This window comes from Phyllostomus discolor, chromosome 12 (assembly GCF_004126475.2).
Source record: "Phyllostomus discolor isolate MPI-MPIP mPhyDis1 chromosome 12, mPhyDis1.pri.v3, whole genome shotgun sequence".
Taxonomy (NCBI): domain Eukaryota; kingdom Metazoa; phylum Chordata; class Mammalia; order Chiroptera; family Phyllostomidae; genus Phyllostomus; species Phyllostomus discolor.
Window position 1 is genome coordinate 24,032,376 of NC_040914.2, and position 17,087 is coordinate 24,049,462.

At 42.1% G+C, this 17,087-nt stretch overlaps 1 protein-coding gene across 2 annotated transcripts; it reads right to left on the reverse strand.

Annotated features, from left to right (window-relative positions):
- Positions 1–1,131: 1,131 nt before the first annotated feature.
- Positions 1,132–16,721, reverse strand: VSTM1 (V-set and transmembrane domain containing 1). 2 transcript variants are annotated; one of them, XM_028529194.2, is made up of 9 exons: positions 16,344–16,721; positions 15,077–15,112; positions 13,838–14,122; positions 9,944–9,982; positions 4,328–4,420; positions 3,969–3,996; positions 3,720–3,757; positions 3,580–3,611; positions 1,132–1,379 (listed from the first exon to the last, which is right to left on the reverse strand). In XM_028529194.2, exons 1-9 carry the CDS (start codon positions 16,375–16,377, stop codon positions 1,296–1,298), a joined length of 669 nt encoding a protein of 222 aa, XP_028384995.1. In that variant the 5' UTR covers positions 16,378–16,721; the 3' UTR covers positions 1,132–1,295. The 2 variants fall into 2 exon arrangements, with proteins under 2 accessions (XP_028384995.1, XP_035868532.1); XM_036012639.1 differs by lacking the exon at positions 13,838–14,122.
- Between the last annotated feature and the right edge of the window lie 366 nt (positions 16,722–17,087).

Sequence of the window (17,087 nt, forward strand, 5' to 3'; positions counted from 1 at the left end):
CAAATAAGTGTTTCATATGTATATACATTAATAACATAAAACGGTGCCATGAGTGAACTATTAATAGATGTCTGGGTTGTGAAAGTATGAAAAATGCCTAGGAATAATATGTGCAACCTTGGAAAATGTTTACTTCTGGTGAGGAGAGGGAAGAAAAAGATTGGGAAGCAAAATACTAGTGTCAAGAAAATAAGGTCGGTGTGGGTATTTCCATTCATGTTATTTGGTGACTTTCTCTTTTAAAAAGAGAAAAGTTATTCAGCATATGTTTATGCATTAAGAGTGTTTATATACAGCCCTGGCCAGGTAGCTCAGTTAATTAGAACATTTTCCTGATACGCCAAGATTGCCCTGGTCAGGGCACATACGAGAATCAACTAATTAATGCATAAATAAGTGGAACAACAGATAAATGTTTCTCTCTCTCTCATTCTCTCTTCCTCTCTCTCTAAAATCAATAAGTTAAACAGTTTAAAAACATTGAGGAAATAACACAAACAGAAATATGGTGGCAGTCATGTCAGAGAGGAAACTGGTCTGGACTTGGTGGCCGGGACTACATGGCTGCCCAACACATCATGAGAAAATTATGAAACAAATACATTTAGCTGCTGGCTGGGCTGCATGCTCCATAGGGATGCTGTCATTAGCTCATCATTGAGTGTCCACATCACTTTGTGGCTCATGTTTTGTGCTCCTTTTCCAAAGCCCTGTGTCTAAGAAATGCCTCACCTGATTGCAGCCACACAGGCCTCTCTAGGGAAACCATTTTCCATTCATGGGGTGCTGTCCACAAATCCCCAAGTGAATATTATGAGTACCACCAGTCCATGTATGTAGGACATAATCATAGCCTATTTTTTAAGTCAAACCATACTAAAGCTAGACTCCAGAATTTAGAAAAACCCATCCAGTAGTTTTTGAGAGGAGTGGAATCAAGAAGAAAAACATTAAAAAATATTTTATTTATTATTTATTTTTAGAGAGGGGGAAGGGAGGGAGAAAAAGAGGGAGAGAAATGTCACTGTGTAGTTGCCTCTCATGCACCCCCTACTGGGGACCTGACCCACAACCTAGGCATGTGTCCTGACTGGGGATCAAACCGGCGACCCTTTGATTTGCAGGTCAGCATGCAGTCCACTGAGCCACATCAGCCAGGGCAGAAAAACCTTAATTTTATTAACATGGACGATGGGCTGAGGACACAACATGATGTGGGTTTCCACACATCCAGTCACTTCAGCCACCTGAATCCAAACTCTCCTCCCCAGGGGAGAAGTCCTTCCTCCAGTGACTCATTCACAAGATCCCAGGGGCTCCTCCTCAGCCAGTGCCTCATTGTTTACATCAGCAGGGGTGTCTTCCTGGGGGTCTTCAGTCTTTGAGGAAAAGAGAGGGGTACACACCGACATTTAGAGCTGACATGTCCAATGTGGTGTCCTTGAGCCACATCCAGTTACTTAAATTTAAATGAACTAAAATTAAATTAAATTGAATTAAATTAAATGTAAAAATACGCCCAGTGAGCAGTAATTTCAAATGTGTGGCAGCCATGTGTGACTGAGGGCTGTGGAATTGGGCGGCCCAGATGCACAACATCCTATATTGGCTGAGCCTCATGGAGAATGAGGGCTTTCACTCTAGTACTAACGAAAGGATTCTGACAACCAGTAGTACCTGGTGCTGATAAAAGTCGTTGCAAAGGTCCCTTGGAGAAGAGCTACCATCCCATGAGAACACCTGCTGGCACTGTGTACTGTTATATTCTCATTTTAAACAATGTTATGGAGGTGTAATTTATAAATGAATAATGTATGATGTCCCTAGTAAATTCCCCTATGATATGTGTACAGTAAGATGACTTTTAGTGAATTTGTACAATGATATAGTGAACACCACAATCTATTTTGAGGGCATGCATCACCCACTCCCCCAATTCCCCTGTGCCTATCTGCAGGTAAACCTTGCTCTCCTACCTCCCACCCCACCCCTACCCCTACTCCAGCCACAGGCAACTACTTATTTGCCTTTTCTGGAGACTTTCATATAAATGCAGCAACAATATATATAGTCTTTCATTTCTGGCTCATTTCACTTAGTAAAATGTTTTTGAAGTACACCTGCTTACCGCATGTATCAGTAGCTTCTTCCTTTTCATGGCTGAATAGTACTTCAGGGTGTGAAGGTACCACATCTTAATATTATATTGTTATAACATTATCAATAATTTATGAAATAATGACATTAATCCAGCATGTGAAATGGACCAGATTTGTTAACTTATGCTTAATTTGTGACCATGCCTTTTTTAAAAAGATTTTTAAAAATCTACTTTTAGACAGAGGGGAAGGGAGGGAGAAAAAAAGGGAGAGAAACATCAGTGTGTGGTTGCCTCTCATGTGCCCCCTACTGGGGACCTGGCCCACAACACAGGCATGTGCCCTGACTGGGAATCGAACCAGAGACCCTTTGGTTCTCAGGCTGGCACTCAATGCACTAAGCCACACCAGCCTGGGCACTATGCCTCTTTTATAACTTTATTTACATTTATCTATCTACATCTATAGATATAGATTTATATCTAAATGAACGCAATGTGCATGAGTATTTTTTCAACATGATAGTGAACTCCTTGCACCTTTTGGTAACCCTCTATTTGCTTTGGCGTAAAGAATGAGCTAGTGAACCTCTGTGTCCTGTGGAAAATTGTATAAATGTTATCTGATGTCGCTCTTAGATGGAATGCTAATCAATGTGGAATCACAAATCAGCAGTTTTTTAAATAGTAAAACAACTGGTTGATGTAAATTGATTAACATTTGTTCATTGACGTTTTCACACCATCCACCTGACATTTAAAATTTGCCAGAAACTCCAGGAAGCTTTTTATGTTTATGACCTTGCTCGATTTACACAAGCCTTTTCCATGGGGAGTTTGCTTCCCACTAGATACAGTATGAAACTCAGGGATCAAATCACAGGGACTTCATGATTCGTGTCAGACCACACTGGCAATCCATAGGAGATATTGGGAGCTGAGATTCAGCTACTTTGTCATTCAAAGGACATGGCTTTTTTGTTTGTTTGTTTGGATATAACTGACATATAGCATTATATAAGTTTAAGGTATACAACCTATTGATTTGATATGTTTATATTCTGCAATTCGTGATGTTAGCTAACACCTCCAAAGGGCATGTAATTACCTTTAATTACCTTCTGTGTGTGGTGAGAACAAGTTCGATCTACCCTCTTAGCAACTTTGAAGTTTATAATACATATTGTGGGCTATCATGTGTCAGCTCTTCAGGACATTTATTTATGAGTTACAAGTCTGTACCCTTAAACATCACCTCCCCAGTTGCTCTGTCCCCTAGCCCCTGGTAACCACCATTCCACTTTCTTGTTTTTAGGAGTTCGGTCAAAGTGCCTGTTTTTAGACACGATATTAACTGGTCTCCTGATGGTATGAGTTGGGGTATCCATGTAACCAGACTGTGGGCTGAACTGGGAAGCAGGCAGGACCAGCCAGGTTGCTAAGACAGCTCTTGGGGAATTCCAAGAGGTGGGAGAACTCACCGAGAGAGATTCTGTTTCCAGCTTGGGTAAATCTGCATGTGAATGAGGGAAAAAATAAAAACAAAAAAACACTTCAGTTCTCAGTCAGCAGGAGTCCAACTGCCCTCTGTTCTCTCCTGGGTTCTTCTCTTATCACTTACCTGAAGCCTCCTGCTTGGGGAATTTGGAATGGCTTGTTCTGAGAGAGAGAGAAACACATGGTAAGTGTGGGGCATGAAGATTCTGGAGGGAAGATAAGGGCTTTGGAGAGGAGCGGAGGAAGGTCACACCTCAGACTGAGGGAGGGGCATGGTCAAGGAACAGGGTGTGGTTGGGCCTGAAAAATGGGGTCTGGGAAAATGGGGTCCCTGAAGGATGGAGTGAGACACCTGCCAAGTATATCTATGTACCTCTTGGTGGCTTCTTTATGTGATGAACCTATAAAAAAACACAGGGGGAAATTTATCAAATGAGAGAATCCTTTTCTTTATTTCTGTTCCCCTGTAGGTTTTAAAAAAATATTTTATTTATTTGTTTTTAGAGAGAGGGGAAGGGAGGGAGAAAAGAAGAGAAACATGAATGTATAAGAGGTACATTGATCAGTTGCCCCTCACATGCCCCCAAATGGTGACCCAGCTTGAAACCCAGGAATATGCCCTGACTGGGAATCGAACCAGCAACCGTTCCATTCACAGGCTGGTGCCCAATCCACTGAGCCACACCAGCTAGGGCTTTCCTGTGGTTTTGATGGGGGTTGCTATCTACTCACCATTCTGAGTGCATCTGTAGATGAGGAATATAGAGGGAAAGAGGAGGAAGATGATGAGGCAGCTGAAGGTGGTGACAAAGATGACTCTGGTGTCTGGAAGGAAAGGAGCAGGTCAGAGAATCAGTTTGGCTTCTGGAACACGCTGATGGAATTTAGAACAGGTAAGAGGAGCCAGACAACCTGGCTTCAAAACATGGGGCTGCCTTATTTCTCGCAGCATAAGGTCCATCCATGCTGTCACAAGTGGCAATATTTCGTTATTTTTCATGGCTGGGTAATATTCCATTGTGTAAACATACCACAGATTTTTTAATCCACTCATCTACTGATAGGCACTTAGGTTGGCCATTGTAAATAATGCTGCAGTGAACATAGGGGTTCGTGAATCTTTTTGAATTAGTGGTTTGGGTTTCTTTAGGTAAATACCCAGAAATGGAACTGCTGGGTCATGCAGAGGAAGATAAGTACCATATGATTTTTCTAATATCTGGAATCTAAAAAACAAAATAAATGAAGAAAAACAACAGGAACAGACTAGTAGACACAGGGAACAAACTGGTGGTTATTAGATGGGAGGGGGCTTGCGGGTGCTGGGTGAAAAAGGGGAAGGGGTTAAGAAGTACAAATTGGAAGTTACAAAATAGTCACAGGGATGTAAAGTTCAGCACAAGGAATACAGTCAATAATGTTGTAATAACTATGTATGGTGCCAGGTGGGTACCAGACTTATTAGGGTGACAATTTGTAAGGTATATAAATGTCCAACCTACTATACTGTGCACCTGAAAGTAGTATAATATTGAATGTCATCTGTAATTGAAAAATAACTTTAAAAACATTTTTTAAAGATTTTATTTATTTATTTTTAGAAAGATGGGAAGGGAGGGAGAAAGAGAGGGAGAGAAACATTAATGTGTGGTTACCTCTGGAGCACCCCCTACTGGGGACCTGGCTCTCAACCCAGGCATGTGCCCTAACTGGGAATCGAACTGCCAGCCCTTTGGTTCACAGGCCTGAGCTCAATCCACTGAGCCACATCAGCCAGAGCAAGTTTCTTTTTTCTTCTTTCTTTTTTTTTTTAACATGGAGCTGTCACTTCAGAGCAGGGACATCCCATTGCTTGAAGCATTTTGTTTCATCTTCTCCATTCAAAGTGAGGGCAACGACAGTAGCTACTTTACTGGACAACATTAAATGGGCCCTTATCAACCATGCCTCGCAACATGGGAAATTCCCCATAGATGTTTCACCAACTGCAGGAGTATCGGTCATTTATTGTGAGCCACTGTGTCAGGTGCTTCATGAACACTCTCACCCTGATGATACACACGCAAGATAGGTTCACTGTCCCCATTTCATTCATAAGTAGGCCAAGTATCAAGGAGTCCATTGAATACCCCAAGGTCACATGGGAAGGACAGACTTGGATTCTGCTGTGTCAAACCCATCAGGCCAGTTGGCCACAAGGTCAAGGGGGCCACTGGGTGCCCAAGTTGGAGAGATGTAATATTCTGAACCTTTCCCAGGGAACTGATGATCTGGGGAGATAACATGTACCCCACCAGCTGTAATGCTGCAGAGGTAGTAGCAGGTCCAATCACAGGGGGATGAAAACCCACACTGTCCCCGAGCTCAGGAATCATTGTCTTTGTGGTATATGTACAACATGAACTACAACCTGAACAACAAGGACAGCCTGCCATTTGCAACAACATGGAGGGCATTATGCTAAATAAAAAAAAGTCAAAGACAAATACTGCATGGTATTACTTAAATATGGAATCTAAATACTACGACGATGACGACGACGACGACTAATGATAATAATAAAAGCCATAGAAGTAGAGAGTAGAATGGTTGTTGCCAGGAGCTGAGGGGTGGGGGAAATGAGAGGTGGTAAAATAGACACCGGTGTGGCTCAGTTGGTTGGAGCATCACCCCATATATCAAAAGGACTTGGGTTCAATTCCCAGTGAGGGCATATACCTAGGTTGCAGGTTTGGTCCCCACTGGAGGCACATACAGGAGGCAACCAATCAATGTTTCTCTCTCCATTGATGTCTCTCCCCCAACCCCACTGCCTTCCTCTCTCTCTAAAATCAGTAAGTGTATCCTTGGGTTAGGGTTTAAAAAGTTTAAAAATTTGCTAAGACAGTAGGTCTTAAACATTCTCATTAAAGAAAAAGGGAAGAGGTAAATATGAGGTGAGGGATGTGTTCATTAATCAGCGGAGGGAAGCCTTCCAAGATGTATACTTATATCCGATCATCACATTAAATATCTCCCCGTTTTACCCAGCAGTTATAGCTCAGTGAAGCTGAAGGAAGATAACATAACATAACATGAAGAGTGAGGTAATGGCTTGAGCCCACATTGTAGAATCTGCCTCACTGTGCAGGATAATGAAGTCGTGAGAATGGTGGTTTTCTCACCTAGCATCCCACCCATACCCGGGTCCCTCTGTACCAGGTGCTGCAAGTGCTCCCACACCCAGGTTCCCCCAGGCCTTAGCCATTTAAAAAAAGTATTTTATTTATTTATTTTTAGAGAGAGAGGAAGGGAAAAAGAAAGAAAGGGAGGGAAACATTGGTGTGTGATTGCCTTTCACGTGCCCCCTACTGGGGACCTGGCCCACAACCCAGGCATGTACCCTGACTGGGAATCAAACTGGCAACCCTTTGGTTCACAGGCTGGCACTCAATCCACTGAGCCACACCAGCCAGGGCAAAATTGTTGCCATTTCTATGCATTCTTGATCCTGCCTTCTTCTTCTTTCCTATGTGAGACCTTGTATCTGGAAGGATCCCAAATGCCTTGGAATTTATGGGCCTCAGGGTCACCCCTTTACCATGACTGTTATTTGTGGAGACATGAATGCCCTAGCTCCCTGGCCTCCCATATTTGTCCCCTTTTCTGTCACCTATGCTTCCCCACAGGATTGAGTGGAGGGCCTGGAATATTCCACTGTTTTTTAGTCTCTTTTCCTTGAAGTCCTTCTTCCCCACTCCCCTACACTGTCATTTTTTCACTAATATTTGAGAGTCTGCTTCTGGTGGCATTGGATCCAAGAGACCCTCAGAAGCAACAATTCTATCAAGGCATCTGCATGGACATATGAACGCAGGGCAGGAACAGTTGTTCCCGGACCCTTGATGGAAGCAGAGAAACATCAGTCCTGCTTTAAGCATTTACTTCTTCCTCTGTCCAGCCTACAGCTTTTCCTCACATAGCGATTCACTGGAAATGAGAAGTAAGTTCTTGCAAAATTCCCTTCCTGTGGCCCCATAACCCGATGAACTGGGTTCACCCTGAGATGTTTACATATCCTGGTAAAATTTCACATGCCTGTTCGCAAGTAGCCAAAATAAATTACAGAGAATATATAATATTCATCTGGAGGAGTCTCCCTAGGCAATGGGATACAGCTTAACACAGGCACCAGAAAGCAAACCTGCCCTTGAGTCAAAGTTAGGTGGTAAAATTCACTATTGGTCTACACAGAACGGGAGGGTAGGGTCCCTTCCGGGCAGCTTTGGGGCATGCACATACAGGGTGCAGACACCTTATCTGTGCTTAAAGATTCGTTATTCTGTTTAGAATTGTGGTGGCATCAGTGTGAACTCAGAAAGTACATTTTAAGAAATGATATGCACACCCACTTGGATGGCTATAATAAAATGAAAGGAAATTAACAAGAGTTGGCAAGGATGTGGAGATATTGGAACCCACATATATGGCTGGTGGGAAGGTAAAATCGTGCAGCCACATTGGAAAACTGTCTGGCAGGTCCTCAAAAAGCTAAACATAGAGTTACCATATGTCCCAGCAAGCCTACTCGTAGGTAGAACCCGGTTGAAAGCAAGAACTCAGTCACTTATACATCCCTGTTCACAGGAGCACTCTTCAGAGTAGCCAGAAAGTACTAACAACCCAAATGTCCATCAGTGAATGAATGGAGAACTAAGAGATGGTCTATCCACACAATGGAATATTATTCAGCCACGAAAAGGAACAAAGCCCTGACACCTGCTACAACATGGGTGAACCTTGAAAACAGGATGCTGAGTGAAAGGAGCCAGACACAAAAGACCACAGGTTGTGTGATTCCACTGATAGGAAATATCCAGAATAAGCACATTCATGGTTTGCAGGGCCTGGTGGGAGAGGATAATGAGGACTGACTGCTTAGTGGGTACGAGATTTCATTTTGGGAGTTGTATTAGTGGCAAAGGTTGCACAGCCTTGCAAACTGTACGCTTTAAAAGGGTGCAGTTACGGAATGTGAATTATATATCAATAGAAATGAAAGAAAATAAGTTCCACATGAGCTAAAAATATAAAAGCTTTTCTACCTCTTCCCTCTCACACATTGCAGGACTTCCCACCTCATCTCTGATACTTCCATGCTCCTCCACTCTATCAGATTTCAGATCTGTCCAAGGAAACATTCCTGGCCAATATGTTCCTACAGCTGGAGTTGCAACCATGTCCCAAACCAGCTGATACGGAATAAGAACATTTCCAAAGGTTAATATTTATTTTGCAAAGACACCTCAGAGGATATCTTCTATGAAAAAATGAATTAGCTCTGGCCAGATAGCTCAGTTGGTTAGAGCATTGTCCCCATGTGCCAGGTTGTGGGTTTGATCCCTGGTCGGGGCACATGCAAGAACCAGCCATTGAATGTATAATGGTTGCAAATGGAATGCAAATGGGTGGGGCATCAGGTTGATGTTTCTCTCTTTATTTCTCTTTCAAAAAAAAATCAATCAATAAAAAATTCATTGAAAAAACAAATCATACCAGCATAGACTTTAGTGACAACATTTAAAAAAATTTTTTTTAAATTTATTTTTAGAGGGGAAGGGAAGGAGAAAGAGAGAAACATCAATGTGTGGTTGCCTCTTGTGTGCCCCCTGCTGGGGACCTGGCCTGCAACCCAGGCATGTGCCCTGACTGGGAATCGAACCAGTGACCCTTTGGTCCCCATGCCTGTGCTCAATCCACTGAGCTACACCACCCAGGGCTCCAGTGACAACCCTTAACGATCTTGGCTCCTTGGAGTCCATAGCAGGGAGGCTATGAGTTGCTGAAAGGATAAGTAAGCATCTAGATGTCATTAAAGTTTGGTTGAGTTCCTGTTTCAGTCTAAAGCTATCAAAAGCCCTAAATTTTTAGAAGAATCTCTGAGGACAGAGCCTTAGTCAACTCTTCATGGAAAAGCAACATCAGAGTAAAAGAATTTGATAGTGACCTATTTTTGAGAACTTTGAAGTTTTACCAAGTCCTTGATCACACATATCCCCAAAGTAACCTGAATGCTACAGGTCCCAGTCCTCTTCCCCAAGCCGGTCACACAAACTCACCCCCACGCTTCACATAACTCTAACATAGTTTTTCGTTATGCAAGATGTCAGACAATGCACCTCAGGATGTTTTTACCCACCAGGATTTACAGGAGTGGCTTAGAGGCCATCTCCCCCAAAAGGCAGTGGTTCCTCCCAAGGCATTGAGAAAGTGGGCATTAAGAGTCTTCCCGTGCCTTTTAATCCAAAGAGATCCCCTGCCTCAAGGTGGATACAATTGGTTAAAACATCTCTTCTCTAATTATCTTACCTGTTTTTACTGAGGAAGCTCCAGATCCATCACGGGTATCTAGAAAACAGGATGCAAGATAAGTAGTCAGCCCTGACTGCTGTGGCTCAGTGGGTTGGACATCATACTGCAAACCAAAAATTTCACTGGCTTGATTCCCAGCCAGGGCAAATGCCTAGGTTGTGGGCTAGGTTCCCGGTTGGCAGTATTGGGAGAGGCAACTGATCAATGTTTCTCTCCCTCTCTTTCTCCCTCCTTTCCCCTCTCTCTAAAAATATATCCATATTGCTTCTTAGTCCCTTCACCTCTTTCACCCAGGAACACTATCATTCTGCAAATATTTTTTTTCCCCATTTGGTAGGTTGCTCTTTCATTTTGTTGATGGTTTCCTTTGCTGTGTGCATGCTTTTTAGTTTGATGTAGTCCTGCTTATTTTTTTGTTTCTTGTGCTTTAATGTCATATCTAAAACATTGTTACCAAGACCAATGTCAAAGGGATTTTCCCCTATGTTTTCTTCTAGGAGTTTTATGGTTTGGAAGTCTTACGTTTAAATTTTTAATCCATTTAGAGTTCATTTTTGTGAGTGGTGTAAGATAGGGGACCAAATTCATTTTTCTGTATGTGGTTATCCAGTTTTCCTAACACCATTTGTTGAAGGGACTATCCTTTTTTCATTGAGCATTTATGGCATCCTTCTCTGATATTAGCTGATTGTACATGCAAGGGTTTATTTCTGGGTTCTCTACTCGGTTCCATTGATCTATATGTCTGTTTTTATGCTATTACCATGCTGGTTTGATTACTACAGCCTTGTAGTATAATTTAAGATCATGAAGTATGATACCTCCAATTTTGTTCTTCTTTCTCAGGATGCTTTGGCCATTCAGGGTCTTCTATCTGTTTCATACACATTTTAGGATTGTTTGTTTTATTTCTGTGAAAAATATCATTGGCATTCTGATAGAGATTGCATTGAATCTATAGATGACTTGGGTAATATGGACATTTTAACAATATTAATTCTTCTGATTCATGAGCATGGGATAGCTTTCCATTTCTTTGTGTCTTCAATTTCTTTCATAATTATTGTAGTTTTCAGTGTAGATATTTCACCTTCTTGGTTAAATTTATTTCTAAGCATCTTATTGTTTTTCATGCTATTGTGACTGGGATTGTTTTCTTTAATTCTTTTTCAGATATTTTGTAGTTAGTGTATAGGAATGAAACTGATTTCTGTATGCCAATTTTATATCTAGCAATTTTGCTGAATTTGATGATTAGTTTGAACAGTTTTTGGTTGAGTCTTTAGGATTTTCTATATATAAGAGCATATCATTACTAAGTAAAGACAAATCTACTTTTGTTGTAATTTGTAATCAGCAATAGGCTTCATAGATTATATACTTATAACTGAGATGACTTCCAAGACTAAAGAAAATTGTACTGAAAAATATTAAGATGCAAAGGTAACACAGTAGATGTAGAAAATAAAGGAAATTATGAAGAAGTACCATCCTAGGATTTAAATATATTATAAAAGGCAATAAATCTGAATTATAATAGTGGCCCTTGGAGAAATCACTTAATTCAATTAATTGGCTATTAGTTTACTTCTTTAAAATATTTATAACATTACCCACTTTGGGCAACTATTTAACTTGTTCCTTTCCAGTTCGGGTTCCTTTTATTTCTTTGACTTGCCTGATTGCTCTGGCTAGCATTTCTGGTACCATGTTGAATAGGAGTGGTGAGACTGGGCACCTGATCTAAGAGGAAAAGATTTCAACCTTTTATCATTATGATGTTAGCTGTTAGCTTGTTGTATAGGGTCTTTCTGCTGTTCAGGCATGTCCCCTCTACACCCACTTTGTTGAGAGTTTTTACCTCAAAGAGATGTATTTTGTTCAATGCTTTGTCTGCATCTGTTGAAATGATATGATTTTTCTTCTTTATCTTACAAATGTGGTTATCACAGTTATTGATTTATGTATGTCGACCCATCCTTGAATCCCAGGGATAAATTCCACTTGATCATGGTGTATGATCCTTTTAATGTGCTGGTGAATTCAGTTGCTAACATTGTGTTGAGAATTCTTGCATCTATAGTCATTGGAGACATTGGTCTGTAGTTTACTTTTCCTTGTAGTGTCCTCATCCAGCTTTAGTATCAGGGTAAAATGAGTGTGGTAGTGTTTCCTCCTTTTCAGTTTTTGTTAAAAGAGTTTGAAGCCCTGGCTGGCATAGCTCAGTGGATTGAGCGCGGACTGGGAACCAAAGTGTCCCAGGTTCAATTCCCAGCTAGTGTACATTCCTGGGTTGCAGGCCATAACCCCCAGCAACTGCACATTGATGTTTCTCTCTCTCTCTCTCTCTTTCTCTCTCTCTCTCTCCCCCCCTCCCTTCCCTCCCTAAAAATAAATAAGTAAAATTTAAAAAAAAAGAAAAAATCAAATCCTTATTAGAAGAAAAAAAGAGTTTGAGTAAGATTGGCATTGTTCCTTCTTTAAATGTTTGGTGGAATTCACCAGTGAAACCATGTGATCTTAGGCTTTTTTGTTGTGGTGGTGGTTGGGAGGGAGGTTTTGTGGGGGTTTTTTTTTCCTTACTGATTCATTCTTTCCACCGATTACTTTCTGTTCAGATTTTCTGTTTATTCATGACTCAGTCTTGGTTTGTAGACTCACACAAAGGCTTTCTCACTGATAGGTGTTGTCCGAGTCCATCAGGTACTTCCAGACCACAGCCAAGAGGGGCTGGAACCAGCACACTGTCTCCTGCAGGTTCCACAGCTGGTACTGAGGTCCATCTGCCTATGACCTAATGCACAGGTAGGTGAGACTCCTCCCAGGTCCCTTGGCATATGGTGCTGGATCTCATGATTCCCACAAAGACACTTTTGTTTGTAGATGGATGCTGAATTTTTGTTGTTGAAGGGAGGAACAAAAACAAGGGATGTTTTATGCCACCATGATGCTCAGTTAGGTTTTGTATTACTTTCTCAGTTTGTAATGGTTCTGGATTCCCATTTTCAGCAGAGCAATAATGATACACTCAGTTCTCTTGTATGGAACCAGACATCAGAGTGTCATACTGTGACCTGGAGTCATCCCCACTTTGCGCTGACTGACAGGGAAGGTTTTAGGAGTGATCCTGAATAGAACAAGGCAGTCTGGATGAAGGGAGGACCAGGGCTTCCCATTTATCCTTGTACTGAGGACACGCTCACCCATCTCTCTGTATTAACCATGGCTTTATTTTCTACATCAGATGCTTTAACATTTGAGAACCTTGCTGACTTCAGAGGGATTCCCCTCTCAGGGTTAGCAATTCCTAGAGACAGGCAACGTCTCTCTCTGGAGCACACCTCTCAAATGCAAACCAACCAATCTGGAGCCCACACTTCCAACGACCTCCTTCATTGGTTTCTCACACTCAGGGCCACTATTTCCCTGCCCTCATCACCCCAGGGTCAGGTCCCAGATAACCTGGGCAGCCTCTGTGCCCCAATCCTAAGCCTGTTGATTCTCACAGAAGCAAGTATAAAGGCTCGTTCCTTCTGGCTGCTTCCTGGCCCTGGTGCTTCCCCATGTGGCTCTACATGACACAGTGTAACCCCACCTCTTGGGAACTGTACCAAACTATCTCCTCAGTGACAGCTGTCTCTTGATCCTATGGCCTTGCTGCCCCTCAAATTTTCTATCAATACCTCTATTCTAAAACACTGTCACCCATCCACATCATTGAGACCCTCTCAGAAGCCCTGATGAGAATCTTGTTCTCATGTCTCCATTTCCCTACATGGGATGTGTCACATTTGTCTTTTTGTTTCCTGCATTCCTTTTTTCTCTGCCAGGTCCCATCACAGGACAAGGAATATGTGCACCAAGGAGGAAACCTGAGGCTTCCCTGCTTACCTGTGACCACAAGCTGCAGGGGTTCACCCTTCTTGGACCACTCATGGGAGCCCATTGTCTTATAGGCACAAAAGTATATGCCAGCAGTTTTAGGCTCCAGGTCCACAAGGAGGAATTCAGCATCATATCCTGCTGAGCTCTGCTCCTGCTTGTACCCAGGGTCCTGCAACTTCCCCAGCATGACCGTCACATTCTGGAAGTGACAGTGGCACTTCAGGGTCACATTAGCACTGTGCTTAACCACTGGTCCCGGCAAGGCATTAAGGGAGGGTTTGGGAAGTTTCTCTGGAAAGAATTCAGAATTATTTGGACTCTTTACCTTTTCTTAAACATTTTTCTTTTCTTTTCTTTTTAATCCTAACCTGAGAATATGTTTATTGATTTTACAGAGAAGGGAAGGAGGGGGATGGAGAGAGAGAAGAAGGTCAATATGAGGGAGAAACATCAATTGGTTGCCTCCTGTATGTACCCCAAGTGGGGATCAAACCTGCAACCTAGGCATGTGCTCTGACCAGGAATCAAACCTGTAACCTTGGTGTACTGGACGATGCTCCAACTAACTAAGTTACCTGACCAGGGCTAAAATTTTATTTTCCAATTACAGTTTACATTCAATATTTTATATTAGTTTCAGGTGTACAGCATGTGGTTAGGTGATCATATCCTTTATTTGACCCTTTATCTTAATGTCCACAAACACTCTCCTAGAATTCAGAGAATTAAAGGTAAAAGGTCATATGACTCAGCCATTAAAAAAAATGAAGTCTTGCCATCTGCAGCAATGTGGATGGATCTAGAGGGTATTATGCTAAGTGAAATTATGTGAGGCAGAGAAAGACAAATACCATGTGATTTCACTTATATGTGGAATCTAAAAACAAAATAAATGAACAAACAAAACAGAAACAAACTTGGAAATACAGCAAACAGATTGAAAGCTGTCAGAGGAGGGGGTGAAAAGATTATGAAATACAAATTAGCAGCTATGAAAAAGCCACAGGGATGTAAAGTATGCACAGAGAATATAGTCACTAATATTGTAATAACTATGCATGGTTCCAGGTGGGTACTGGATTCATTAGGGGATCAATTTGTAATTAAGGTAAATAGATATTTAATGACTATATTGTACACTTAAAACTAATGTAATATTATATGTCAACTATAATTGAAAATAATTTTTTAAAAAGTCACAGAACTTGGGGTGAAGAAACACAGTTTACGTGGAAGACAACTCACCATTCTTGTGTTCACCTTGAAAGCCCAGACAGAGCCCTGGAAGAGAAAGTCTCGTGACAGATAAGTGATGTGCTCGTCTTTTAGTAGTAATGAGGCAGAGAAACGCATGACCAATTTGTTCAAGATCTGCTGTGTTCCATGCAGGTATTTCCCTGGGTTTATTCTTTACCTTTTACTTTTGTCCCATTGTTTGTCCTTCAGAAGTTATGTTAATGGAGAGCCTTCCAGCAACCCTTCCTGATTTATTGTGTTGGTAACTGTAACTAAGCTTTTAAGATTAGTCAGTCCTTTTGCTGTCTATAAGTTGAACATTCACCTCCATTTTTCTCTCATATTTTCTTGGATTGCCATATGTATCCTTACCACTTCCATGATCAATAGTTATTTTACTGTAGAGTGTTGGGGGGGGGGTTCTCCCTCAAATGGAAAGAGTTTGTGGTGCAGGAAATGCATATGGGAGACTGAGGTCAGTCTGTGACTGCTCCTAGTTGTTTGCCCTGCAGCTGGAGGTCATGGGTATGTTCACAATAGCCTAAAGTTCAAGTGTATGTGTGGGAGGAGCATTACCCCAAAGGGAACAGCTGTGCCCAAAGGAGGAAGGAACTGAAGCAGATAAGTCCTGATATCCCCTCCACATACCCCACTCACAGAGGAGGAGCTGCGGGCTGAGGGAGGTGGAGCTGTTGGTTCAAAGTCGAGAGAGCTCCTGTGAGCCCAACCCAAGATTATAATTCAGGTATTTTGTTTTGTTTTGTTTTGTTTTGTTTAACTGGCTGAGGGCTGCTTGACTGCATTATGTTTGAGTTGAAGACAGTTAAAATGAGGCTGAGGATAGGGCTGGTCAGAACATTTTCTTCTTAGCTGCCATCCCCAGTCATTGTTCTTCTTGGTATTCCTGGTTTGTACCCAAACCCATAGCCTTTCACACTCTGTAGACCCTGCCCTCCTATACACCAATGCAACATTCATGCCAAGACTGTGGTGTTTGGAGGATAGATTTGAAGATCCCATCTGAGCTCTGAATGTCTCGGCTGAGTAAACTCTGGGTGTTACCACAGGCTCTGAACCTTAGGTTCCTCATCTTTTTGTGTGAACATCAGAATGAAGACATGAGGATATTAGAGCCCATAAAATCCTGACAGGGGCCATGTATCCAATACACAGATGTTATTGTTTCTGTACTTGCCATGTTTCCCACAATATCCCCCACTCCACCGTGAATTTTCTCATCTATCCAAGCCCATCCCTCCCAGTCCTGGAGACTCACCGAGGCAAAGCAAGGACAGGAATCCGGCGATCATTGTGTCACTTCCACCCAGACAAAGATCTCGTCTTCAGTTTTACAGTTAAAGAAGGGGGACTAGGGTGATGGAAGCTCTCCAACTGCCCACTTTGTCCCCAGGATGTGTGGGGAGATGTTTCACTTTGACACTCTGGTTCTCCACACCACCTGGCACACAGTTTCCTTCTTGCAATCAACTCAGGAAACCAGAAGCCATCAATGACAACATCTTCCCCATAATCCAGTGTGTGTGGCTATGGCTCCACCCACCCAAGACCTCATCTCATCTGAATTTGTGCCCAAGACATGTCCTTTCTCTTTTTATTTTTATTCATTGATTTTTAGAGAGATGGGGGAAGAGAGCAAGGGAGAGGGATGGAGAGAGGGAGACAGGGAGGGAGGGAGAGGGGAAGAGAGGGAGAGAGAAACATCGATTTGCTGTTCCACATATTTATGCATTCATTGGTTAATTTTTATATGTGCCCCCACCAAGGATCAAACCTACAGCTTTGCTCATGGGGACGATGCTCTAACCAACTGAGCTATGCAGCTATGGCCAAGTCTTTAAAAATTTGGGGGGGAAAATATTTATAGAGTCACAAAAAAATAGTACACAGAGTTCCCACATCCCCACCCAGTTAGCTGCTCCTATAGTAATGTAACTATAGTACATGATCAAAACCAGAAATTGGTACTGACATAATACAGAAGCTGGGCAAGAACATAATA